The sequence below is a fragment of the Sarcophilus harrisii genome, chromosome 4, assembly GCF_902635505.1.
Source record: "Sarcophilus harrisii chromosome 4, mSarHar1.11, whole genome shotgun sequence".
Taxonomy (NCBI): domain Eukaryota; kingdom Metazoa; phylum Chordata; class Mammalia; order Dasyuromorphia; family Dasyuridae; genus Sarcophilus; species Sarcophilus harrisii.
The window spans coordinates 281,603,141-281,630,481 of record NC_045429.1 but is presented as its reverse complement, the minus strand read 5'-3'; the positions used below and the strand labels follow the sequence as shown (position 1 = coordinate 281,630,481).

At 34.8% G+C, this 27,341-nt stretch overlaps 1 protein-coding gene across 6 annotated transcripts in view; it reads left to right on the top strand.

The window, feature by feature from the left end:
* The window catches only part of ANKS1A (ankyrin repeat and sterile alpha motif domain containing 1A), a 229,081-nt gene that overhangs the window by 84,112 nt on the left and 117,628 nt on the right, over positions 1–27,341 (top strand). For all 6 annotated transcript variants that reach the window (XM_031965020.1, XM_031965019.1, XM_031965018.1 and 3 more), the window contains 6 exons: positions 1,238–1,534; positions 2,128–2,203; positions 2,490–2,591; positions 2,711–2,812; positions 6,812–7,008; positions 12,279–12,371. In XM_031965020.1, the coding sequence (XP_031820880.1) occupies positions 1,238–1,534; positions 2,128–2,203; positions 2,490–2,591; positions 2,711–2,812; positions 6,812–7,008; positions 12,279–12,371 (867 nt within the window). The remainder of the gene's footprint in view (positions 1–1,237; positions 1,535–2,127; positions 2,204–2,489; positions 2,592–2,710; positions 2,813–6,811; positions 7,009–12,278; positions 12,372–27,341) is intronic.

Sequence of the window (27,341 nt, the reverse complement as noted above, 5' to 3'; positions counted from 1 at the left end):
CAAAAACTTTGCTAAATGTTCCTAAGAAGTTAAATGGAAATTCCTTTTCTCCATATCTTAAGTTGTATGTTTTTTTTTTTTTTTTTTTTATTGTAAGAAAATAGAAAAGTTGCAACATATTTGGAACAAATAATGTTTTCTGAATATAGTAGCCTAATAAATGCTTCTGAACCCTCTTTCTTTTCCTTTGATTATGCTCTTTCATTAAAATAAAAGTCAAATTGAAGTTGAGTGACAAGTCTGGATTTGAATTGATAGAGAAATATTATATTTGTATATTTTGCACCTTGCAAACAATTTTGAAAAATATGATTGTATCTTCTATGTATACTGTTTTTTGCACTGCTATTTTAATTACAGATATTGCATGTCTTAATTGATTTAGGCATTTCCAGTAGAAGCAGTATAGCAATCAGGGGTCTCCTGAGTTCCTTTTACATTTAGCATCATTTCCTATCATCATCCCCCATTCTGGGTGTCTGCCTCCCCTCTCTCTCTAATGGGAGGTGGGGGAAGGATGTTGGCTGATACGTAAAATGATTGAGTCTGTTTTCCTGGGTGGTTTCTATTCTTGACATTCATGATTGGTTTGCATGCTAGAAGCCATATGAAAATGCTCAGCCTTTTTATAAAAGTTGATGATTAAGACAAATGGGATGGCTGACAATTGAGAATCAAAATTTTGGCATTAGATAAGTATTGTATTGTAAAGCTGATTGAAGTTTAAATTTAACTGATAGTTAATGATTTTATTGTGCTTGACCTATACCAGATTTCTGTAGGATCCCTTTTTTGTATATGCTATCTTCTTGATTCTGCACAAAATATGAGAGAGAGATGGTTAGTCATACCCATTAATGTGGAAATACTTAGTAGGCAATTGTTTTTCCTTTGCAGTAGGGCATTTGTAATTTTTAGGTGAGAGTGTCTCCCATTAGAGTGGTCAGTATGCTTTAAGGAGTTCATGAGGAACTGATATCTGCCTACTCATTAGGAACTGATACATTCCTCAGGCCACACTGACCACTTTAATGGGTGACACTCTTATCTAAATTATAAATTTATTATGCAGAAGAACAGCAGTCACCTACTAAATATTTTCAAATTAATGTTACAGAAATATTTTTGCCATTTCTTCATTTAAACTTCAATAGTTTTACTGTTATTTCCATCTGATGCTTTTTTTGTCCATGTATTTAAGCCTACCTGATTATGCTTCTCTCCTTTTTTACTTTAGAATAATGACAATGAGACAGCCCTCCACTGTGCAGCTCAATATGGCCACACGGAGGTGGTGAAGGTCCTCTTGGAGGAACTAACTGATCCCACCATGCGCAATAACAAGTTTGAGACACCACTGGATTTGGCTGCACTATATGGGAGGCTGGAGGTAGTGAAGATGCTGCTCAATGCTCACCCGAACCTCTTAAGCTGCAACACTAAGAAACACACTCCTCTGCACCTGGCTGCGCGAAATGGCCACAAAGCTGTGGTCCGTGTTCTTCTGGATGCTGGGATGGATAGCAACTATCAGGTAGCCATGATAATATAGCTTCAAGTTTTGTGGGGTTTTTTCCTACTTCAGGACTCTCCATTCTTGGCAAATTCATGTTGTTACTATGTAACATAGCAAAGTATCTTCAAAGCTTCTCTACATGACAGTGTGCAATAAAACTCCAAATTTATTTATATAGACTCCTCTTTCAGACTACTAATGCCCAGTGTCATAGTTTTTACATGGATCAAATTACAGTTGAAGAGGAGGTAACTTCAGTTCTCTGCACCCAATCTTCCTTGAACACTTTTCTCCCTCATGATCCTTATACTGTGGGCATTAGAGATATGTGGAACTGATGAGTCTCACATGTGGCCCACTGCTGTATTTTCTCACAGGCCCAAAGATATAAATAAAAATATTGTAAATTTTTACAATAAATATTGTAAAAAAAGAAAACTACAAGAGATGATTATAAAAAGGGTGTGTGTGTGTGTTTGGTGTATTTTCCTTTGTGTCCCCTTTGTTGGCTTTAATCATTTGGAATTTCTGTTTCTCATATAAACCCATGCTACTCTCTGGGATCACAATTTCTGACTAGGTTCTGCACTGAGTTCTTGTTTGCTTTACAGACGGAGAAGGGCAGTGCTTTGCATGAGGCTGCTTTGTTTGGCAAGACAGATGTGGTTCAAATCCTGCTGGCTGCAGGTGAGAGGTCGGCAGTGCTCTTGTATTCGGCATGTCAGGGTCGGGACTGAACAGCATCTCAGGAGGGGGTTGATTTCCACTGGCTGCAGTTGAACCCAGTACATGTATGTCTGCATTTGTTTGACTGTGTAAGTGTAAGATCTGGTTTTTGATAACTGGATTAAATGGTTTTAGAAGATAACCATATTTCTACTGGAAGGTTGATGTAAGTGACCTCAAATCTGACTGTGTCTGAAGTTGTCTTGAAAATTCTCATTCTACTGCTTCTTTCTGTGTACATCTCTAGGAATTGACGTGAATATAAAAGATAATCGGGGGCTAACTGCACTAGACACTGTACGGGAGCTTCCTTCCCAGAAGAGTCAGCAGATAGCAGCATTTATTGAAGGTCAGTTTGTGGGAAGGAAGAGAAGGAAGTCCTCCTGGTGCGGCTACTGAGGATAGAACAGAGTGGTAAATAGAGAAGCCTATATGTTCCAACTTTTTTTTTTTCCCCTATCTTTGTAGAACACATGATTGGGAAAAGAAGTACAAAAGAAGGAGACAAACCTATCAGAGCCCAGCCATCATTCATCCCTCACTTGGACTCATCATCCCTGAAGTCTCAAGGTGAGCATGGCTCTATCTTCCAGTTGAGACTGCCTAGGATGAACTGAATGTAAAATTTCTCTTTCTGGTTTGGAATCCCCAGGTCTGTACAGTAAGAATAGGTTTTTGGTGACCAATATTCATTCTATTAAGGAACTGTTAATTATGCTTTATTTAGTTTCAGGATATATTTCTTAATGTATAGTTTATCTGAACTTACACTGAACAGATTTGTTGCTGTGTGAGGTTGGAACAGTTCTTTAGGCACTTTCTCTTTTGCCCACTTTGTTTCCCAAAATTAATATATGATCTACCTACTTCCAGAAAGAAATTTCTCTTTCCATATATTCTAGGATGGATGTTCAGTCAAGCTTGGGGTAGGGGAATAGGGAGAAGTTGCTGGGGAAGGAACGGTTAGAAATACAGCATAACAAAATCCAAGTGTTTGAGGTTGGATTGCACTTGATGAAAATTGTTTGAAAAGTTAGCTGATACTTCTTGCTGTCATCAGTGCTACTAAGAAGATGTAACTTTACAAGTTATTAGGCCATATCCCTGTTTTCAGATAGGTAGATTTTCAGAAAAGGATAATACATATCCCCCATTGCCAGGCTATTCTATCAACTAATTATTGATAATTGGTTTAGACTCTCAAGCTTATGATTGTATTTGCTTAAAATATTCTGAGCAATTATGATTATGGAAGTCCCTGATTAATTTCAAATTGAACTGTCTAGTGGCTATGGCAATTATAAATCTGTGAAGATAGCTGTATAATTACCAAGCCATGATATTGATCCTGTCTAGCTTTGTAAACCCACAAATCTGATAAATGTTACCTATTCTTATTAAGACAGCATACAGTGGAAATGCAAATTGGAATCAGAGAACCTGGGTTCAAATCTTAGTTCTGTTATTTCTGTTATCAAATGGACAAGCCTCATAACTTTTATGAGTCTTGATATCCTCATCTGTAAAATGAAAGGTTTTTTTGTTGTTTTGTTTTTTTAACTAGCTAGCTTTTAAAGTCTCTTCTAGCTCTAAATTTATGACCTTATGTTGAATAGAAAAGCAAAAATAAAGAATATTTCACTAATGGTACTCTTTCATCTGTCACCTGTCTTTTGATTCGGCTCTTCAACCAGTCTCAGAACTACCTAACTCTGTTATTATCTAGCTCACACATCTCTGTTTTGCCTAAATGATATTTAAAAATGCCTTAATAAATGATTTTTTAAAAAGATGCCTTGTTGGATTCAAGAGTTATTATGTAGTATTCAGAATTCTGCTGATCTAGCAGGTAGTCTAAAAAAAGGTAAAGCAACTAATCTAGTCCTAATGAACTACCTATAACAAGGGCCCTAACTAGTTGAAATTTCATAACTACCCAATGAGGCAAGCAGGAAGGAGCTTTAACAGGATCATCTTATTTTTTTTTTTTTTTTTTTTTGTAGAATTCATTGCATTGACAAAATTATCATGACCCCACAGTTAACTGTGCACAATCAGTTATGATGTTAACCTCCTATAAAATAACCTACAAATACCCCACTTCTTTTGCAGGTTCATTAGGAAACTTATGGCAGTAAATTCTCTAGGAACTTTGCATGCCTTATGTGTCTTTCCTCTTCTTATAGCTAGTTCATTAGGACTTAGCCTGTCTTTTGGCATCTTCCCTCTATTAATGGCATGTTTCACTAGGCAATTCAGCCCAAATCTTTCCCTTTGTTAATGACTAAAATTCCTATTTGGAGCTAGGCCTGCCAGCCAGTGGTGTAATAAATAATATCTTTGCCTCTTGATTTGGAGATGATCTAGGCCTACAAATTCTTTTGAGACACTTTGTGACACTGGCCCTGTAACCCTAATATATTTTGGGGCGTTCAACCCCTACCACAACATTTGATGGACCATATAGGAGAGTCCTGGAAGCCCAGTATATTTTTTTGGAGGTTCAGTGCTTCTATATTTCATATCCTATTGCTAATGTCGTTGGGACTCTTATTATATTTCAAAGGGCACAGGTAGTATGATTTAATAACAAAATCCCCAAATTATATTGATAATCTGCTATTTAATTTCTCCAGGAATCCAATATTAGAACTAATTAAGCTGGATGCTTTCTTATTATTTCACTTATTTGAGGTTTCAATTCTTTGTTAACATTTTTTTGTTCTATAATTCCTAGTTTAATGATCATTCTTCATAGAGAAAACAGCTCAATTCCATGAAGATTTATTAAATAATACTATATGCAAAGTCTTGGAGGACAAGATCAAAATTGCGTCTGATCTCAGGGAGCTTACATTCTATCATAAAACAAAATGATAGATATGTAGTTCTGTCTTCTTTCCTTTATTTATTATGATTCATTCATCACAAGTAGTGATGACTGATGACAGTCTGTGCCTGAAGTTCAATACTTCAAGCATTTGTGAAATATCTGACTCATTAGAAAAAGTGCTGGATTTAAAGTTTAGATTTTTACATTCTCTCTGTCACTATTTATATAACTTTGGGTAAGTCCATGCAACTTCTTTTTGGTCTTTGCTGTAGCATAGGAATGATGTAAACTTTAACCAGTCCATCCCATTTCTATTGTCTAGGATAATGTAAACTTTAAAGGAGCCTCCCCTGTTCTCATTGTCAGCCTTTATCACACACCCTGAGGCCAAATTCCTAAGACTGTCTTTTTAGCATATCTATGACATATTCAACTGTTTCATCAAGTTGCTCAGATAGACATAATGTGCACACCATTTTTCATTAGGTCTGTCCATAACTTCTAAGTTTCTAGATTCCTCCCTTCCCTCTAACCTTTAAAAAAAAAAAGCCTTTATTCATAACCTGTTGCTAAATCATTTTTTTATGTTGTCTGTGATCCTTTAACATTAATAAAGGGCATCTGTTGTAAATTTTTCACATTTTGAACTGCTCTCCCACAGTCTGCTACTCCTTCATTTTCAGTTCTTCATGTGTAAAATTAGCAAGTCAGAATTTGTTTCTACAGTCCTTTTTATCTATGATCCTAAGATCCCTCTGCTTATATAAATCATATAGTTTCTATGTCCAAAAATATTCATCATCTGATCAATTAATGATCAGTAAGCATTTATTAAGTGACTGCCACTAAGTTAAATATGGAGGATACATATAAGAAAAGGAAAGACATTCCCAATTTTCAAAGAGCTTACCATCTAATGGAAGTGGGAGAGGAAATAGTGCTGGGTAGCAGTTTGGGAAGAGGGACTGGAACCCTCTACAAAAGGAAGCTTTGTTCTTCCAATACCAAATCCACTTTTCTGTTCAGCACTAAGAGTTAGTTAGATATAGGAACACATAGTGAGAAAAGTGGAGAAGTAAAAGACAAAAATAATTTCCTGTATCAGAGAGATGAGTAAAGATACAAGAGACTCAGCAGTATCTTTTCCATGAACTTCTAATAAGAAGCTTACTATGTTGAACTGGGTAAGAATTTCTTTAGCTAATTTAAAAGAACTGTAGGTGTTAGGAGTAGAAAAGAGAAATCCGAAGGGGCAAACATGATAATTCAGGTATGTTAAGTACTTTCCTGTGGAAGAGGGTTTTGATTACTTTTACTTAGCCCCAGAAAGAAGAATGAGGAATAATGAATTGAAGTTCCATATAAAAAAGAACTTCTGAATAATCAGACCTACCCAAAATGGGGAATGAGTTACCTGGGAAAAGCCTTGAGTTTGCTATCACTGAACAATTTCACATTGAAGCAAAATGACCATTTGTTAACAGTTTTGTAGAGGTGGTTTCTGGCCATGAATAGTTTGGAATATGTTGCATTTCTGATATCCCATCTCTGAGTTTTGAGCCCTCTGATTTTAAAGTAAACACTCTTTTACTTTTAGTACTAAGGACCAGAATGGTCAACTGGCATCAAAATTATGTAACTTTTTCAAGATCAGAATTCTTCATTTGGAGGCATTACAGTTCTTAATTTTGTGTTTTCCTCTTCTTCCCATTTTCTGTTCTCTTTTTCCTCATCAGGTGATGTGGAGAAAGCAGTAAATGAGCTGATCATTGATTTTGACATGAACTCACAGGAGGAAGGTCCCTATGAAGCTCTGTATAATGCCATTTCCTGCCATTCATTAGATAGCGTGACCAGTGGAAAGTCTTCTGACCGAGAATCTATGACCAAGGAGGCAGAAGCAACCGTTGTGAAAGCATCTGGAGTGAGGCCTGTGTGTACCTGTTTTGTTTTGTTTTTAAACCCAAAGAAAGTGGGAGGGTGGAGGGTGGTTGGAAAAAGCAGAGAGATGGGTCAGGGTAGAAAGTCTTTCTGTCTACTTGTTACTCTTATTGGAAATCCAAGCTTGGTATTCTTGAGAGTTATGAAAGCGTAATATGGGAGAAAGCTTTTCTCAAAATCCATCACATTTGCACACAATAAGTGTTTTATTAAAACCTTATAGTATTAAAATTAAACTTCAAGTGACATTTCTCCCCAATATGATTTGTCTCCTCTATTTCACTCTAAGGACTCCTGGGTCTTGCTATTTTCCCTAGAACTGATCTCCTTTATGTGTATTATCTCTGCTAAAATGTGTTACTCTTCTTCATTTATAAATCTCTTTTGTAGTGACAATTCCTGCTCTGATTGGAACTTTCATGGTTACATCAAGAGATGGAATGTTCCTGATTTCAGTCCAATGAGATAGCTTCTTAACATTTTGCCATTTTTCCCCTAAAACAAGGAAGGAACAAAATGAAAATAGTTTTTGTTCTAACAAGAATTTGAGTTCTTTACTAATGTTTTTTACTTTTTTGTCTAGAGAGTTTCTAGAGTCATTTCTACATCAAGAAACAAAAAGTCCACTGGAATTAGTCCCAGCCTGTATGGAGTATTCTGTTTTAAGCTCCATCTGCTCTTAGGGATTACCCATGTGATTGGGATTTGTGTTAAGCTGAACTATCTTGAGACTTCATTGATACTGTTAGGATGCTTACATGGATGCTTATGTTTTCATTTATCTAGTGTTGTCCCTCACATTCTGGCTAAAAAAGTTGTATTTTCTCTGTTCTTAGCTTAGAACTCTGGAGTAAAGAAATCAAAAATCCAGCTTATTTTCTACCTTGTTTTCCTTGTTCATTGTTGCCTTCATTGTTACCACTGCTTTTACCTCTTTGTATTACTCTAAACTGAATCCTGTTGCTATTCTTAAAATTTCTTTCCATATTATTTCCTCTAGGGTGGTTTGCCATTTGTGGGGTATTTCCAAGATCACATTGTTGATCCTGGAGTTAAATGCAATTTTTTTTTCTTGCTATTGAGGATGGCTTGAACAGCCCCTAGGATATCACCTTAGACCCCCTCCTTCTTTGAGTATATTCCAGAGTAATAGGCCTTCTGTGGTTTCATGGGAGAAAGAGGTTTGCCATAATGAAATAGACTCTTCTTTCTTTGCCCTCCAATTGCAAACTCACAAATCTAAGATTTGAGTTTAGAATGACCTGGCTTTGTGGTGGCCCCCAAGCCTGGAGTGACCATCTCAGACCTTCAGACCCTGCCTAGTTCTAGACTTTTTTCTAAATATGACTTGAATTTGGGGAACTGGGATTAGGGATGAGATATTGATCAACAGGACACCGTTTAATTTAGGTAGGTAGGTAGGTAGGTAGGTAGATAGGTAGATTGATAGATAGATAGATAGATAGATAAATAGATAGAACGAGCTAGCATTTTATCCCCTTCTAAATAGCTAGCTATAGCCATATTGTTTTCTTTTCTGTATTTGTACACAAAGCCAGTAGGGGGAGCTGGAACCATTGAAAGAGAATGGTAATGAAAATGGGTCAGTGAAAAAACTAAGTTATACTTAGTAATTACATAGCAGCTTAAAGACTTTTGGCTGTTTGCTAGTTAATGTTACATCTGAAGGATTTTTTTTTCTTTTAATTTCTCACATTATTATTTACATATATTTTGCTCTTTGTGCTTGTCAATGTCACTTCTATTTCCATGTGTTGCTTAGGCATTTTCTTTACATTTACTTTTCTTATGCATTTATCTTAAATGATATATGTTAGAAGAAAGTGAATTCTTTACTGATTCAGATCTCAATTCACAATGTTACTGTAGCTATTTCTTGTGTTAGAGTTCTCAGATCTTTTAACTCTTAAATTTTTTAAAATTAAAAACTGTTTTTCATCCCAAATTTTCTTCCTTCCCCCATCCTTCTCCCTCTCATTTAGAAGGCAAAAAATTTAGATAGGTTTTTGATAGGTTCTGATTTTTTTTCTTCCATAAACATGGTCTCGAAGGAGGTTTACTGGAGGAGAGTGACTACATATCAGCTTTTTATTCTCTCTGAATCTTAACATACATTGATTAAATGCTTGGTCTATAATTGGCATTATACTAGGTGACAGTAATATATAGTCAGATATATTTTTAAAGAGTTTATATTCTGTCATAGGAGATTATATTAGACAGTTTAGTACAGGGGAATGAGTACTGGTTCTGAAGTTGTAGGACCTGAGTTCAAAATTCAGCTTCTTATGTGACCTTGGGCAAATTACTTGGCCTTGTTAGGCTATATATATATGCAAAATAAATTAAAGATACACATGCACATACAAACACACATGCATATTTATTTTATTTTCCTGGAAGTCATTCTAGAAAGGCAAGATTAAGAAAGCCCTCATGTAGGAACAGTTATAGAAGGGGTGAGTATGTATTCAATTCCTCCAACTTCTGTAATCTTCCTATAAGAGTCTGCTTCCCAATGGACTTTTCCAATCAGAACAATAGCTGATGAAACACAAATAATTCTTTGGAATGAAAGGGGTACTGAATGAAGTAGCTTCTGCTATATAGTTGCAAATCTGTTTTTCAGATTTTTTTAGTGTGCAGGATCCTTTATCAAGAATAATATCATGTGCTGAATGAAATGAGCAGAACCAGGAGATCATTATACACTGCAACAACAAGATTATATGATGATCAATTCTGATGGACGTGGCTCTCTTCAACAATGAGATGATTCAAACCAGTTCCAATGGTTCAGTGATAGAAGAGAGCCATCTACACCTAGAGAGAGGACTTTGGGAACTGAGTGTGGTTCACAACTCTTTTTGTTGTTGTTTGCTTGTATTTTATTTTGCTTCACTTTTGTGAGCACAATAATTGTATAAATATGTATGCATATATTGGATTTAACATATTTCTACCATGTTAAATATATATTGGACTACTTGTCATCTGGGGAAGGCATGGGGAGAAAGGGGGAAAATTATAACACAGGGTTTTGCAAGGAGTGATGTTGAAGAATTGTCCACACATATGTTTTGAAAAATGAAAAGCTTTAATAATTAAAAAAGAATAATATAATGTATCTCCAGAATTGCACAGACTCAGGGACTTCACAGATTAATGCCTGTGGCTCCCTTGTTTTACTTGTAAAGCATTTCTTCTTTAAGCTTCTTACTTTCCTCAAGTAGAACAATATATAGCATACTTATTTTCTTATATAGGCTTAAATGAAATAAGATTTAATGAATAAGAAGAGTTATCTCTGTGGGTTAAGATGATCAAAGGTGAGAGGCTATTTTTTAGCTTTTACAAAATTTTTTATGAGGAGCATTGAAGTTTTTGAGTAAAAACTAATGTTTTGACCATTGAGTTTTAGGTCATGAACACTGATTTTATTCTGTCTGTTAAAGTAGGTAGAGTTTTCATAGTTTCAGAAAATCTAGATTTATTATAACAGCCAAAGTAGATAACAATGTTTTCGATTTTTAAATTTTGTATCTTTGGGATTTCTTTGATGATTATTCACTTTGTACTATTATAGCAGTAGGAGAGCCTAGAAGAAGTATGCTCAGCAGGAAGCTCTTCTTCTCAACTTTCCTGACAATGTTCTTTTACCTTTTCCTTTCTCCCTACCACAACAAGAAGAAACTCAGAGCTTCTAGTCCACTCTGATCCTTGAGCCCACTCCCCCTTTCTCAAGCATAGTGAGCCAGATCTCTCCAACCTTTTTGCTTTACTACCTCTTAAGACAGATAAGGTTGTTCACACAGCTTGAAGAAAGAGGGAGATACCAGCTGTAGTCTTTCTGATAAGATGGAGTGCCACATTTTCTCTTATAATATATATTATGGTAGATTATTATAATTCCCACATTGGAATTTACCAACTAACCTGCTTATTCTTTTAAAGGACCGTTGGGCCTTGCCATTTGTCTCTTTTATATGTATTTATATCTTGTCTTCCCCATTTAGAATGTTAGCTCCTTGCAATCAGGGATTCTCATTTTTTAGTTATATCTCTAGCACTTACCATAGTGTTTGATACATGGTAAGCCTACTTAGTACTAACCTACTAAATGTTTTTTTCATTTATTTTTCACTCAGTAGTAGGAAAATTTTCTAATCTCAGCTTTCCTATTACTATTAAGCTCACAACTTTAGTGTCCTCAACTTTTTAGTTTTACTCAATCCATGTATGTAATCTGGTGACAAATCTTTGTCATTTCTACCTTGGCAGCATCTCATTGTATGCTCTCAACTCACTTTTATTTCCATAATGCAAACTTCATTACTTCCCAACTAGACATTTTCTATGCTTTCTAATTGGTCTGCATGCCTCAATTATTTTCCTACTTCATCTTCCATTCAATTGCCAAAATTATTTTCCTAAAGTTTAAAGCTAGGTCTGACCATGTCACCCCTTTACTCCATAAACTGACTTGCAATTACTTTTAGGATAGAATGTAAAAATCCTCTGTTTAGTATCGAAAGGCCTTTAGAACCTAGCTCTTTTCCTATTTTTTCCTTTCCTATTCTTGTGCACATACTCTACAATCTTAACTTTGTTGATTTCTACTCGCTATCCCCCCATGTCTGACAATGATTTCCCTCCTCACTTCTAACTTTAAACTTTCCTGGTTTCCTTCAGGACTCAGATAAATCCTTCTTGTACAGGCGGCCTTTTCTGGTCCAATTTCTCTCTATATATATATCATATCTAAGGCTCTTCTCTCTCCCCATACCCTTAAAGAGCATGCTTTTCCTGGTCCCTACCCCCTAAATTACTCAGTGTCTTTTCTCAGACATTATGGATTTTCTAGATAGGTATCTATCTTCCATGTACATAATTATTTGTTGTCTTCTTTATAGGATTTGATTTCTTTTAAATCAGGAAACTGTGTTTTAGTCTTTCTTTGTATCTTGATCACTTAACACAGTGACTGGCTACTTAGTAAATGATTTATGTTTACAGCTGGTCAGTATATGATAGAATTTCTCATTCCTTTGTTTTAAGAAATGAAGAGATTAATTACATAGTACAGAATGGAAGAAATCTTTGTTAAGGGAATAATTCTGACCTCTTATTTGACATCTTAAAGGCCAGTATTTAGCAATGGGTAAATTTAAGGTAGACCAAAAATGACAAATATTTAAGAGACATGCTAAAATTCTTGAGTTTTTTTTTTTAATCCTATAGAGAGAACGTCCACCCCCACCAGCAAAACCACCACCAGAAGAAGAGGAAGAAGAAGACACAGAAATAGAACTTTGTCCTCATATATCATCTGAGGTATGTGTGTGTGTGTGTGTGTGTGTGAGAGAGAGAGAGAGAGAGAGAGAGAGAGAAATATTAAAGATTTGTCATGAGGTGATTTTTTTTTTTTTTTTTTTTTTTTTTTTTTTTTTTATGCCTGACCTATGTAATCCTAATACTTTTTGGCTATGTTTTCTTTGGAGCAGTGAAGCTGAATTTTATGGATCAGTCAGGTACCAATTTAAGAAAGGATTCTGTTAAACTTATTTTGATTTAATGGCCAGAGAGACTACTTCATCTAAATCTTTAACTCTTAAATCTTTCTCACTACAGGGTAAAAAAGCATGTAATTTTTTTTTATCTACTAGTTGATCTCATTTTTGCTTGAAATTGAGTCTTTAACTCTTGCCTTCAGAATCTCACTTTTGCTTGAATTTGAGTATTTAACTCTTTCCTTTTGACACACCTACAAAGGAAATTTCTCTCATTATCCTTATACCCTCTACTATGATAAAGTAGCAACAATTGGCATTACTAACTTAGATCTTTTGATTTTTCATGTTTCCTTATTGCTTTCATATAAAAAACAAAAAAAAATGAATTGAAAGAACATACTTTTAATGAATGTTCAGTTTGAAAAGAAATAGAAGTATTAGTTTTTGAAAAACAAAAATCACAAAAGCTTTTGGAAAAGGGACAGTCAAGCTTTTTTTAAAAATAAGCATTTGCCATACATGCCAATTGTAGTACACAGATATGTGAAGAAAAGTCACATTTGTGTTGGTCTTTCATCTCCAGAATATTTCTTTATTATCAGTGACAATTAATATATGGATAACTGACTTTGAATTTAGAAGAATTACCTGGGTTCAACTGCTTTTGATATATTCTAGCTTTGTGACCTGAGGGAATATCTTAACTTCTCAGTGCCCAAGCCGACTGTGTAAGACAATAAGTTTTAGAGTAAATGTTGCTCTGTAGATGAGATCCTTCATTGGGATCTCCATATATTGATGAAATCACAGGTCTGGTTAAAAAAAAAGAAAAAAGAAACAGAAAAACAACTCCAAACCTCCTTAAGTTAATAGCCACCTATTCAAAAAAAATATTTTTCAGGTGAATTTTGAATTCTTTGTTTTATTAATTTTTATTTCTTTTGTATTCATATTACTTTTTTAAAAAGTAATTTATTCCTTTTCCTTTATTTCCTCTTACCCTGCCTGTCATTTTCCCCTTCCCCCTCAAGAGAGTCCTCCTTTATAGCAGAGACGTGAACACTTGATTTGTGAGCCTCATGAGTTGAGTCCCAAAGCAGATTAAAATGTAATTTGGAAATATTTAACAAAATAAGAAAAAATTCAATAAAATATAGATAATATTACATTTTAAAACTAAGCCAAAAAGCAGCCTGAAAGAATCCTTCATTATGGTTTAGTGGATAAGTTTGACACTATTGCTCTATAACAATGAATAAGAAAGATTAAAAATGATTATGCAAAATTAGCATATTAATCATCTCACCTTGTTATTTAATAAAATAACTTATTTTTACATGTTAATTTAGTCACTCTTCTTATTGTTGAGTTATTTTGTGAAGGTTTTACTATATCAGAGCCTAAGATGAGATATTTATGTACCTGAGAGAAGTTCTGAAATCAAATTATTCCTCAACACATTGGAAAAGTAATTCCTCTTGTCTAATAGAGACTTTGACTCTTCCCCGCAATACACATAGCCCATCATAATAAAAATAGAGCAGTTCTATGCCCAAAGAGTTATAAAATTAGGCATACGCTTTGACCAAACAATGCCACTACTAGGTTTGTATCCCAAAGAAATCATAAAAGAGGGAAAAGGACCCACAGTGCAAAAATGTTTGTAACAGCCCTTTTTATGGTGGTGAGGAATTGGAAAATGAGTAGATGTCCATCAGTTGGGAAATGGCTGAATAAGTTGTGGTTTATGAAGATAATGGAATATTATTGTTCTATAAAAATGATGAACAGGATGATTTTAGAAAGGTCTGGAAAGATGTATATGAATTGATGCTGAAAGAAGCAAGCAGAACCAGGAAAACATTGTACATGACAACAGCGGGATTGTGGGATCAACAATGACAGAGTTGATTCTTTTTAGCAGTTCGGTGATCCAAGGCAATCCCAATAAATTTTGGATGGAAAATACTATCTATATCCAGAGAAACCTAGGAAGACTGAATGTAGATCAACAAATACTATTTTCATCTTTGTTTTCCCCCTTCTGTTTTTTTCCCTTGTGGTTTTTCCTTTTGTTTTGCTTTTTTTCTCCCAGCATGATTCATGTGGAAATATGTAAAAAATGAATGTACTATATGTATAAACCCCCCCAAAAAAATGTTTTTACATCTATTATTGGAGAAAACAAGACAAAAATAGTTTTTAAAAAGATATTAAAATAGATCAGTTCTGGCAAAGGATTATGACTAAACTTAGGCCCTTTGTACTACCTCAATAATAAGTGTGCCAAATAAAAGAATTATGAAAAAGGGGAGAATCAAATATAAAATCTTCCAACAAAACTATAAGACAAGAAGGGCATAAATAAGAAACAAGCCTCCAATATTGTGAGGCACTTAGGTCTTGGGGAACATAGAAGAAATAACTAGAAAGAAAAGGATAACAGCAATAGCTTTACCGTCAGAAGGAAGACTGGGCATGCTATAAGAACTCTATAAGAGTGATTTGGAATCATGATACACAGATTTTTCTTGTGCATCACTATAAATGTGGAAATATGTTTAGAAGTGCACATGTTTAAGCTATATTGAAATACTTGCTGTCTTTGGGAGGAGGAAAGGAAAGGAGAAAATTTTGGAACAATGGTTTGCAAAGGGTGAATGTTGAAAACTATCTTTGCATGTATTTTGAAAAATAAAAGGCTGTTGTTATAAAAAATGACAAACAAATAGAATCATGATACCAATTACCAAAGAAAATCTGTTATCTGAAATATATTGGGCTATTATTGTAAGCTTAGATTTAGGTACAATGAAAAAATATGCAGAGATTTGAGAATTACTGATCTCTGTGGAAGATATGAAAGAATTAGAATTTGAATCTTTTGCTCCAGGAAATAACACAAGAAAGTCAAGCAGTAAAGAGGAAACAATTCATCTGTAAGGACAGATTAATTAAATGTGTTTTTGTCTTTTTTTTTTTTTTTTTTTTTTTTTTTTTTTTTTTTTTTTTTTTTTTTTTTTTTTTTTTTTTTTTTTTGTGAAGCGATTAGGGTTAAGTGACTTGCAAGGGTCACGCAGCTAGGACTGAGGTCCTTTGAATTTAGGTTTTCTTGATTTCAGGGCTGGTGCTTTACCCACTATGCCACCTAACTGTCCTTTCTGTCAAATTTTTAATTGAAGTTTCACTATATCAGGGCCTAGGACAAGGTAAAGTTATGTCTCATAAGGAAAATTTAAAAATTACATTGTTCTTACTCCTTGCCTTTTGCATGTTGGAAGATGGTTCCTTCTGTGTATTGTATTGTCTGCTGGAGGCTTTGAATCTTCACTGTGATACATGCAACTTATAATAAAAATAGAAGAATTTTAGCAAAATGATGGAATTAAGCACAAATTCAGATTGTACAATGATAATGAAATAAAAGATGGCAATATGACATACCAAAAAGTTAGGGAAATTGACCCATACCCCAGAATTACCCATCCCTCCCCAAACTGAGCATATTCAGCCATCATGAGAAAAAATGGTTCTTCAGGAAATTTAAATGAGGTGGACAGAACTGGGGGTGTTATAATGAATGAAGCTAGAATAAATCAACCAATTGTGCTGACTCTTACAAATTCATATTATCCAATCTCAACTGTTGTAACAGAATAATTCTTTTTATTCCTCTTGTATTGATCCTATATTCTATTTCCCATAACAATTGTTTCATGGTTCTTTTCTTAAGGTGCCTGTGTTCCAAATTCTTTCAACTGAAGATTTCACCTTATACTTTGAGAAAATAAAGAATATCGATTGCATTCTCCTTTTTCTATATCTCACATTATCTTAATATCATACCCAGTTCTACTTCTTCATTGTTGTCCTTCATGATGATATGGCCCTTCTTCTTGTGAAGGCCTTCTGTATCTCTTCTTTTACTGTCTCTTTTTTCCCCCAGCAGATTGCCCTCTCAGTTATCTTTTCTTTCTCTAATCATTAACTTCTTCCTCTCTACTGCTTCCTTTTTATCTCCAAATATTCTCAAGTCCCTTATGTCCCTAAAAATCCTTCCTAGATCCTACTATCTCCTAAAATTGTTGTATCTTCCCTCCTTTTCTCAGCTAAACTCATATAGTAGAAAGAGTATTAACTCTATAATTAAGAGAACCTGTGTTCAAATCTTTTGATGCTATTGCTTGTGTGATCTTATGCTAGTCATTTATTCCCTCTGGATTTCAGTTTCCTAAACTAAAATGAGGAGGTTGAACTAGATGCCCTTTGAGGGTCCTTGTAGTTCTGTGATCCTAGAGTACTGTTTCTGCTAACTGCTTTTAGTTCTTCTCTTCTCACTTCTCATTCTTTTATAATCTGACTTCCAAATTTGCTGTCCACTAGAAACTGCTCTATTCAGTTGCTAAATTGTCAAAAATGGTAGGTGGCTGTTCTTAGTCTTCATCTTTCTTGACTTCTTTATAACATTTGATACTGACCACCGTCTCTTCCTGGATACTTTCCTCCCTGGGCTTCTAGGAACTGCTCTGTTTTAGTTCTTTTTCCAGTTTCTTTGATCTATCTTATCTCCTTCACTGGTTCAATCAAACATTTATTAAGCATCCCATATATGCCAGACACTAATGTGTGCTGGGAAAATGGATTCAAAGAATAAAACAATCCTTATTTTCAAGGACTTCTGACATTGGTCATGTCCCATGACTGTGGATATATGCTTCTGTCCTGTCCTTACTTTCCTTCTTTCCTTATGTTTTCATTTGGTGAGAGAATTCTCAAGAGATGTAATTTGTATTTCTTATGTATATCTTATTTGGATGTTCTAAAGCTACGTATCTAGCGCTAGTTTCTCTCTTCAACTCCATTTCTACACCACCAGTTTAAGACATTTAAAAAAAATAAAATGTGGTTTGTATTTTATTTTTACATTACTTTCAATTTGCAGTGTATTCATGTCAGTTTGTCCAAATTCAAAGGGTTGTCCTTCCACCTCTGTGAAGAAGCAAGGTAAGAATCTATTCAGGGTTCCACATGTAATAAAAACTTATTTCTCCCTTTCTCCCAAACACCCTCCTCCCAAAACACATACACCACCAGCCTTAAACAAGGGTCAAAAGAAACCATAAAACAACCATCATTCTGTGACATTTCAAGAGTTATGTTACAATCCTAAAACTGCATAACCTCCTTGCTCAAAATCATCAATTAAACATTTATTTAGGTGATACAAAAGTTCTGATTGATACAAAACAGGCAAAAAAAAAAAAAAAAAAAAAAAAACCCAAGAAAAAACAATCCCTGCCCAACGAGGCACATAGATGGGTCTCAAACCTAGCTACTTTGGTTAAAGTTAATTCCAACTGCCCCTAAACTGATCCATACTATCTGTCCTGTTTCATAGTAGTCTTCATTGGTACTATGGGAATATGAAGGTTAACTCAATTTTCCCCATTCTACCAATGTACTGGCTAATAACAGTAATATTTCTTTAGAGCCAAACTTAGAATTTATCACATTCATTTTCAATCCTTTTGTTGTTATTATTCTTTCTATTTATATTATGGTATTGAATAGGTATAGTATTTTTCAGTTTTTGCTTGTTTTACTTTGGGGTCTCTTCATTTAGGTGTTCCTATCTATATATTCATCATATTTAATTTTTTAAAATAGAGTAATATTCATTAGATTCATATACCAAATTTATTTAACCATTCACTGTTTGATAAGCATTATTTTGTTGTTTGCAGTACTTTGTTACCAAAAAAAAAAAAAATGGTACTGCTATAAATAATTGGGTATCTGAAGGCCTTAAAAAAAACTCTTACTTGGAGTAAATGCTTAATAATAGAATCTCTGGGTGAGAGTGTAAGGTCATTTAAGCCAATTTCTTTACATAATTCTAAATTGCTTTCCAGAATTATTGAACCAATTTGAAGCTTTACTAACAGTATGTTAATATGCTTGTCTTGCCACAACTTTTACAACATTGACTATTTTCATCTTGTGTCATCTTTGCCAATTTTCTTTTTTCACATAACATCTCAAGAGTTATTTTCCAGAATAATAAATATTTATTCACTATCTGCTGTGTGCCAAACACTGCTAATCTCTGGGGAGAAAGGAAAAATAAAGCCAGTCCCTGCCCTCAAGATGTTCAAAAGCTAATGGAAGGAAACAACACCTCAAAAGAAGTCAGAAAAGTATAGAAGGGGAAACGATAGGACACCAGGGGGTACCTGGCATGGTGCTGTCTTTTTTGTGGATATAAAGCCACAAAGAGAAGAGTCAAGTGAGCTGGAAATCTAGTTTCTACTTTGTATAAAGGAAGTCCCTGGGAGTATTTTGTTACTCTCTGAGAGAAAAGAAGTGATATTAATCAAGGCTTGCACAGGGATGAGATTTGAAGTGATGATCTTTACTTGGGAGAGAGCATCTGTCTGGAAATTGAGCAGAGAGTTTTGATTTGCATTTTTGTTATGTATGTATTTTTCCCTCTTACCTGTAGAAAAGAAAATGAGACTTGAATGTTACCTGATCCCCTCACCATTTTCTCCTTATTTGTATATTCTGAAACTTGCATACACAAGTAATTTCAGATGATTTCCCACCTTTCTCTTCCATGTTCACCTTTAGTATATTTTTTTCCCTTTCTTTTTCCTTTCTTTTAAGATCATTAAAACAACAATAGCTTCCAGACCCTCTGCCTTATTAAACTACCTTTGGGACCTTTGATGATTATAGCATTCTGAGGGAATCCTTTTATTATTTTACTATTGGAATGTAAACAGTTCATCATTGTTTAGTTACTTGTGATTGCTTTCTTGTATTTACCTTTTTATTTCTTTTTCCTTGCCTCTTGTGTTTCCAAGTTTGTATCAGGACTTGAAATTACTTTATTTCTTTAAAAGATTATCCTTCCAGCCCTTTGTAGGATTATATTCAGTTGTGCTGAATAAGTTATTTTTGATGGCAAAGGGTGATATGTATCTTTTACCTTCTGGAATATTTTTCTGGACTTTCCCGGTCTTTATGGTGATGGCTGCTAAATTCCTAAGGTCTTGAATTCTTTCTATCTGCTTGTATTCTTTCTTTTATCTGGAAGGATTATGTTTTAGCTATAATGTTTCTGGACTTTTTAATTTTGGGATTTCTTTGAGATGATCAGTGAATTCTTTGTATTTCTTTTCCACCTGGTTTTAAAAGAGCTGGGCAGTTTTATTGTAAGATTCCTTAAAATATAATGTCCAGACTCCATTTTTTTTTTAAGATATCTTTCAGGGTAGTGCAGTGATTCTTTTTTCATTTTTTTAAAGCCCATAGACATTTTTTCACCAGTTACATATAAAAACACTTTATTGTTCAGTTCCAAATTCTTTCTTTTCTCTCTCCCCTCCCTGAAATGGTATACAATTTGATAGAGGCACATTCGTATGCAGTCATGCGAAACATATTTCCACATTAGTCATGTTTTGAAAGAAAACTCAGATCAAAAGAAACATAAGAAAAGTTGTTATTGTTGTTTTAAAGTAAAGCATGCTTCAGTCTGCATTCAATCTTCAGTTTTTTCTGTGGAGATGGATAGCATTTGGATTTTGGTACTGCTAAAGATAGCTAAGTCATTCACAGTAGATCTTCATACAATATTGCTGTTACTGTGTACATAGTACAACGATTCTTAAGTTTTTTTTCTCTTCAATCTGTTTTCTAGGTTATTTGTTTTTACTATAAGATAACATATTTTCTTCTATTTTTCCTATGTATTGACTTTTAACAAGTATTTCTAGTTGTTTCATGGAGTGATTAAAATTCATTTGATCCATTATAATTTTCAAGGAGCTGGCTAGATGGCTCAGCAGATAAAATGTTGAGCCTAGAGTCAAGAAGATCTGTGTTCATATTTTTTTTCACCTTTATTAAAGCTTTTTATTTATTTTTTTCTTCTTTTTTTATTATATCTTTTTATTTACAAGATATATGCATGGGTAATTTTTCAGCCTTGACCCTTGCAAAACCTTCTGTTCCAACTTTTACCTTCTTTCCCCCCCCCACCTCCCCCAGATGGCAGGTAGACCAATACATGTTAAATATGTTAAAGTATATGTTAAATACAATATATGTATACATATCCATACAGTTATTTTGCTGCACAAGAAAAATCCGACTTAGAAGTAAGGTAACAATAATCTGAGAAGGAAATCAAAAATGCAAGCAGAAAAAAGCAGAGGGAGTGGAAATGCTATGTTGTGGTTCATACTCATCTCCCAGAGTTGGGTGTAGCTGGTTCAATTCATTACTGCTCTATTGGAACTGATTTGGATCCTCTCATTGTTGAAGAGAGCCACGTCCATCAGAATCGGTCATCATATAGTATTGTTGTTGAAGTATATAATGATCTCCTGGTCCTGCTCATTTCACTCAGCATCAGTTCATGTAAGTCTTTCCAGGCCTTTCTGAAATCGTCCTGTAAAGCTTTTTATTTACAAAGCATATGCATGGGTAATTTTTCCAACATTGACCCTTGCATAACCTTTTGTTGCAAATTTTTCCTCCTTTCCCCCACCCCCTACTCTAACTGGCAGGTAGTCCAAATATGTTGAAATACATGTTAGATCCAATATATGTATACATATTTATAAAGTTATCTTGTTGCGCAAGAAAAATCAGATCAAGAAGGAAGAAAAACTGAGAGAAAACAAAATGCAAGCAAATGACAACAGAGAGAGTGAGAATGCTATGTTGTGTTTTACCCTCTGTTCCCCTGTCCTTTCTCTGGGTGTGGATGGCTCTTTTCATCACTGAACAAGTGGCACTGGTTTGAATCATCTCAATGTTGAAGAGAGCCACGTCCATCAGAATTGATCATTATATAGTCTTGCTGTGTATAATGATCTCCTAGTTCTTCTCATTTGACTTAGCATAAGTTCATGTAAGTCTCCCCAAGCTTCTCTGAAATCATCCTGTTGTTCGTTTCTTATAGAACAATAATATTCCATAGCATTCCTATAACTTATTCAGCCATTCTCCAACTGATGGGCATCCCCTCATTTTCCAGTTTCTGGCCACTACAAAGAGGGCTGCCACAAACATTTGTGCACATACAGGTCCCTTTCCCTCCTTTAAGATCTCTTTGGGATATAAGCCCAGTAGTGACACTTCTGGGTCAAAGGGTATGCACAGTTTGATAACTTTTTTGAGCATAGTTCCACACTGCTCTTCAGAATGGTTGGATGTGTTCTCTGTGTTCATATTTAGCTCAAACATTATTAGTGCTATCCTGGGCAAGTCGCTTAACCTCTATTTGTCTTAATCCTCTGGAGAACGAAGTAACTACTTCATTATCTTTCCCAAGAAAACCCCATGGACAGTATTGGCATGTTGTGGTTTACAGGGTCATGAAGAATTAGACACAACTCAATGACTGAATAATAAGAATTTTCAAAGAATCTCATTGGCTGTTTTATATCCCTTATTTCCAAGTTATTAATATCCTTTTAAAATTATTTTATAGCTCTCATTTCTTTTCCAATTGCCCTTTGGCATTCTCATTTTCTTTATAAATTCATTTTCTTCTCTTTAAAACAAAACAAAACTATTGTTTACCTCTTCTAGGAATTTAGTTGAACTTGTGCCCAAACTATGTTTTACCTTGATCGCTTGCTTATAGGTGCTTTTTAGTTGTCAGCTCATTTTGCAAATAAGGAAACTGAGGCAAACAGGGTTAAATGACTTACCCAGAACCACACAATAAGTGTCTAAGACCAGATTTGCTCTCCAGGCCCGGTGGTCTTCACACTATACCACATAGCTGCCTCCTCTCTATGACAAACCCATTTAAAAATTTTTTTCCATTAAACCTATTATTATTATTTGCAATTAATAGAAATGTTAAAATTAGCAAAAAAAAAATAAGAATAATAAATTTGCAAATCTCCATGTATATATATTATATATATGATTAAGCAAAACAAATTCCCACATTGGTAATGGCCCTAAAATTTCTATTCTGAGTCCTTCATCTCTCTGTCAGCAGGTGGGTAGCATGCTTCCTCTTCCATTTTCTGGAATCCTGCTTGGTCATTGTTTTGATTAGAATTTTTATTACTTTGAAAGTTATTTTCACTCTACTGTTGTATAAATTGTTCTCCCGGTTTTCACTTCACTCTACTAATTAAAAATCAGTTGAAATGATAATTTCAGCAAAATTTCAGGATGTAAAATTTATCCACACAAACAATAAATATTGTTATATTTTTCCAATTAAATTGAGCAAGAAAAGATAAGAGAAATTTATTTAACCCTCTCCTCCCCCACAAAATGTGTAGAATATTTAGATTTTAAAATCACACACATACAAGCACAAACCTATGTGAATATAAAGAAAACCTAAATAATTGGAGAAATAGTAATTACTCTAAGGACAAGCTGAGCCAACATAAATAAAAAGTTACAATACAACCTAAGTTCATCTACTTATTCAGTGTTGTATCAATCAAACAACCAAAGAATTACTTTGAGCTAGAGAAAATAACAATAAAATTCATCTAGTGCAAAGGGGGAAAAAAGGATAAAAAATTCAAAATAACGAAAAAATATAGTAAAGAAGGGAGCTTTAACAATCCAAATTAAACTACAAAACAATAAAAGTCCTTCATTTCTGTTGTCTGTTAGATTAGCAAGAAAAGACCACAGTGACGTTTCAAATTCCTGGAAGATTGGAATGATTATGAACCCATTGAAAGACCTTGGAAATTCCACCCAAAAACCTGTGTAACCCTATAATTCATAGAAGTCTTTTGATAAAGCACCATTAGAGCAGGGTCCCAGAGTCTCGAGAGACATACCAGAAGGGTGGATAGGCTGAACCACACAGGAACACAACTGCTATTGTTTGTTTACAGTTGCTCTTTGTTAAGCATTGTAAAGCTGCATAGTTAGCATGCCGCCCTGGCATAAAAGATAGTGCCATGCATAAAAACCTAAAATGCCCATATTGTTTCCTCTCTATTGCTGATTCCTTCCTATATTTTCTTCTTTTCGTTTTGATTACCTAGTTAAATCTGACTTTACTTTATTCTTTAGACAACTACTTAATTCCTAGTTGGAACATATGTAGATAGACTTCCAGTGCTTCCCTCTACCTCTAACCTATCCCTCAATTTATGTCCCTATTATTTTTGATCGTTGTGTTTTATTAGCTGACCGTTTTGGATAAGGAAATGAGATAATATATTTTGTCACCTGGAGTTTATCAGATTAATGACCAGATCATGATGTAGATATACATTTTTAAGAGGAAATTTTTTTTAGGAAGGGAAGGTCAAATAGACTGTTAGATTCTTTAAGGCCAATTTAGAGAGTTCACTTAGCATTTATGTGCTGTAAGTAGGCCAATTAGCACTAGAGTAAATTAATTATTTTCTTCACTGAAACTTGTTTCTCTTTTCCTTCCCCCTGTTCTTTTCGCCATTGGTCAAAATTGTGTGTTAAAATTTCTTATAGCAAAGGTATTCTTTCTATTCAGCACAAAATAAATTTTGTTTTTTTTCCCCCAGTCTTCTTTTATTGTTAACTATGGAAGAAAATGAAAAGATTAAGAAAGAATTTATAAAGGGCAACATCTACTCAGTTAAACTTTTTCCTTGTTTACTTCTGTGGCATGCACATTTCCTGAGTGAGAGAGGCAGGAAGAGTAGCTTACTGCATTGTTGTGTGTTGTATGTGTAGAATATTTAATCCCACAGAAGTGACAATCGAGTTTATGTATTCCATTTTGCCAATAAAGCGATTGATGCCTAGATAGGGAATAGAATAGAGGAAAGACTTTTTTTTTTCTTTTTGTCTTAGGAAAGAAAGAACTATTTATTTGCTTTACACCAGGGCTGGGGAACCTTTTTTCTGCCAAGGGTCCCTTTGATATTTATAACATTATTCCCTGGATCATACAAAATTATCAATTTATAGAACTTAAGCAATAGGAGGTTGTTATACTTAGATTTCAGTTCAACATCCCCTGAGGTTGCCTTAACTTATGATTTCTTGGGGCCTTATTTTGCCTGAAGGCAGGACTTTTTCTACCCCTGCTTTAGACAAACTGTTTTCTAGTATATATGAGGCAGTGGAATGTAACTGATAAAATTTGGGATTATGTAATTACTAGGCAAAAAATCTTGGGCAAGTATTTGATTTTTCTTTTTTTCTTTTTTTTTTTTTTTTATTAATTATAACTTTTTATTGACAGAACCCATGCCTGGGTAATTTTTTACAACAATATCCCTTGCACTCATTTCTGTTCTAACTTTTCCCCTCCCTCCCTCCACCCCCTCCCCCAGATGACAAGCAGTCCTATACATGTTAAATGTGTTAAGATCGTGTATTTTAAGATCAGCACGAGACAGGAATTCAGGTTAGGGGAAAATCGTCAGTCTTTATTCTCAGTGAAGAAGGATCGGAGGTGGAAGAGAATCGGCGATAGCAATGTGTGCAGCTGAGTCAAGAAGCTAGCTCGACCAGCAGCCACACAACCAGCAGCTCGGAGTCTCGAACCCAGCCCAATCTCTCCCCGCTTGTCTTCCTCCCTCTCTCTCTGCCTCCACCCACCAAAATCGTCATTTCCTATACAACACATCAGGACTTGCATGGAGAGTGGGCAGGGACCATTCTTTAGCCAATCATGTATATTAATAGAGTATAGCCCAATTACTATCTAGCCTCATGTACTTGGGACCTCAGTGCATCAGCTCAAACCTCAGCCCATTACATAAATGTGTAACAGTATAGCTTAGTTACAATATATGTGTGCAGAACCAAACAGTTCTCTTGTTGCACCGGAAGAATTGGATTCAGAAGGTAAAAATAACCCAGAAAGAAAAACAAAAATGCAAGTAGTTTACATTCATTTCCTAGTGTTCTTTCTTTGGATGTTGCTGCTTCTGTCCATCCTTGATCAATTGAAACTGAGTTAGATTTTCTCTTTGTCAAAGAAATCCACTTCCATCAGAATACATCTTCATACAGTATCATTGTTGAAATATATAATGATCTCCTGGTTCTGCTCATTTCACTCAGCATCAGTTCATGTAAGTCTTGCCAGTCCTCTCTGTATTCATCCTGCTGGTCATTTCTTACAGAACAATAATATTCCATAACATTCATATACCACAATTTACTCAACCATTCTCCAGTTGATGGGCAACCATTCATTTTCCGGTTTCTAGCCACTACAAAGAAGGCTGCCACAAACATTTTGGCACATAAAGGTTCCTTTCCCTTCTTTAAGATCTCTTTGGGATATAAGCCCAGTTGTAACACTGCTGGATCAAAGGGTATGCACAGTTTGATAACTTTTTGAGCATAATTCCAGGTTGCTCTCCAGAATGGTTGGATTCATTCACAACTCCACCAACAATGTATTAGTGTCCCTGCTTTCCCACATCCCCTCCAACATTCCGCATCCCCTCCAACAATCCCTGTCATTCTAGCCAATCTGACAGGTGTGTAGTGGTATTTCAGAGTTGTCTTAATTTGCATTTCTCTGATTAATAATGACTTGGAGCATCTTTTCATATGGCTAGAAATAGTTTCAGTTTCTTTGTCTGAGAATTGTCTGTTCATATCTTCTGACCATTTATCAATTGGAGAATGGTTTGATTTCTTATAAATTAGAGTCAGTTCTCTATATATTTTGGAAATGAGGTCTTAACTATTTGGTTTTTCTTTTCTTACCTATACAATGAGGATGACGTACTGAAATAAAAGTGTGGGATGATTTAGTGTTTCTTAGCATTTTACAATGAAAAGAAGCCCTGTTGTCCTGATTGCCCATATGGAAGTTATGAGCTCTCTCTTTTGATCTTGAAAGAAAATGTAATACAGGGTAGTCAGTCTTGGCTGGCACAGCAAGACAGATGGCAGGAGTCCTTTACTAGCTGCCTCTTGGGCCTAAATTGGTGGCCAGGTAGTCCAGTCATCAATTTGGGGCCAGAAGTTTAATAGAAGGAAATCTGAATGACTTGAAAGGGTGGTGGATGGGGTGAGGGTGTGGGTGTATTTGATAGTGAATACAAAATGAGACATCTATAGGTCATTCAACAGTTAGTAAAAAGGGATTCACTTAGCAAAAGCAGGAGAAGAATTTTCAATAGAATAGACATTGGAAATACCTTGAATTCAGCTGAAGGAAAATTCTTATCATAAATATCATAAATAAATAAAAACAGATGGAAATAGTTCCTTCAGGTGGTTTTTCTACTGAGGTGTTAAGGAAGTAATGTCAGCATTCTGAGCCCATAGTCCCTTGAGCTAATCAAATTTTGAAGAATGTTTCATTTCTTTAAAGAAAAAAAACTAATATTGATATTGCTCCAAATAATATTGATAGCAATTTCAGGAATATCATAGATACTGTCTCTACTGTCTTTCTCTATCTCTTTGTTTCCTTTGTCTGTGTGTATGTATGTGTATCTGCCTGTCTATCTCTCTCTGTAATATTCTAGATTTGTTTTAGACTGAATCTATGATATAAAGACTAACTCAGGTCATTAGGTTCCCAATTGGCAAAAACACTTCAGATTAAAGTTCTAGAATCTAGCTTTTAAGTTAATCAGAAATGACTTCCTCAGGTCACACAAATCTTTTAAAAATCTTTCCTCTTTTATTTGTCTCCCTTTATCCTTCTAAATGATGTTAAATAAAGATGCTAAGTGGAAGAACTGAGACTTAGGTCTGTACTTTTATGCGAGAGAAAATTGGCTCTTGGAAAGTTTTTTCCCTTGTCCAGTGGGGCTCCCAAGGATAT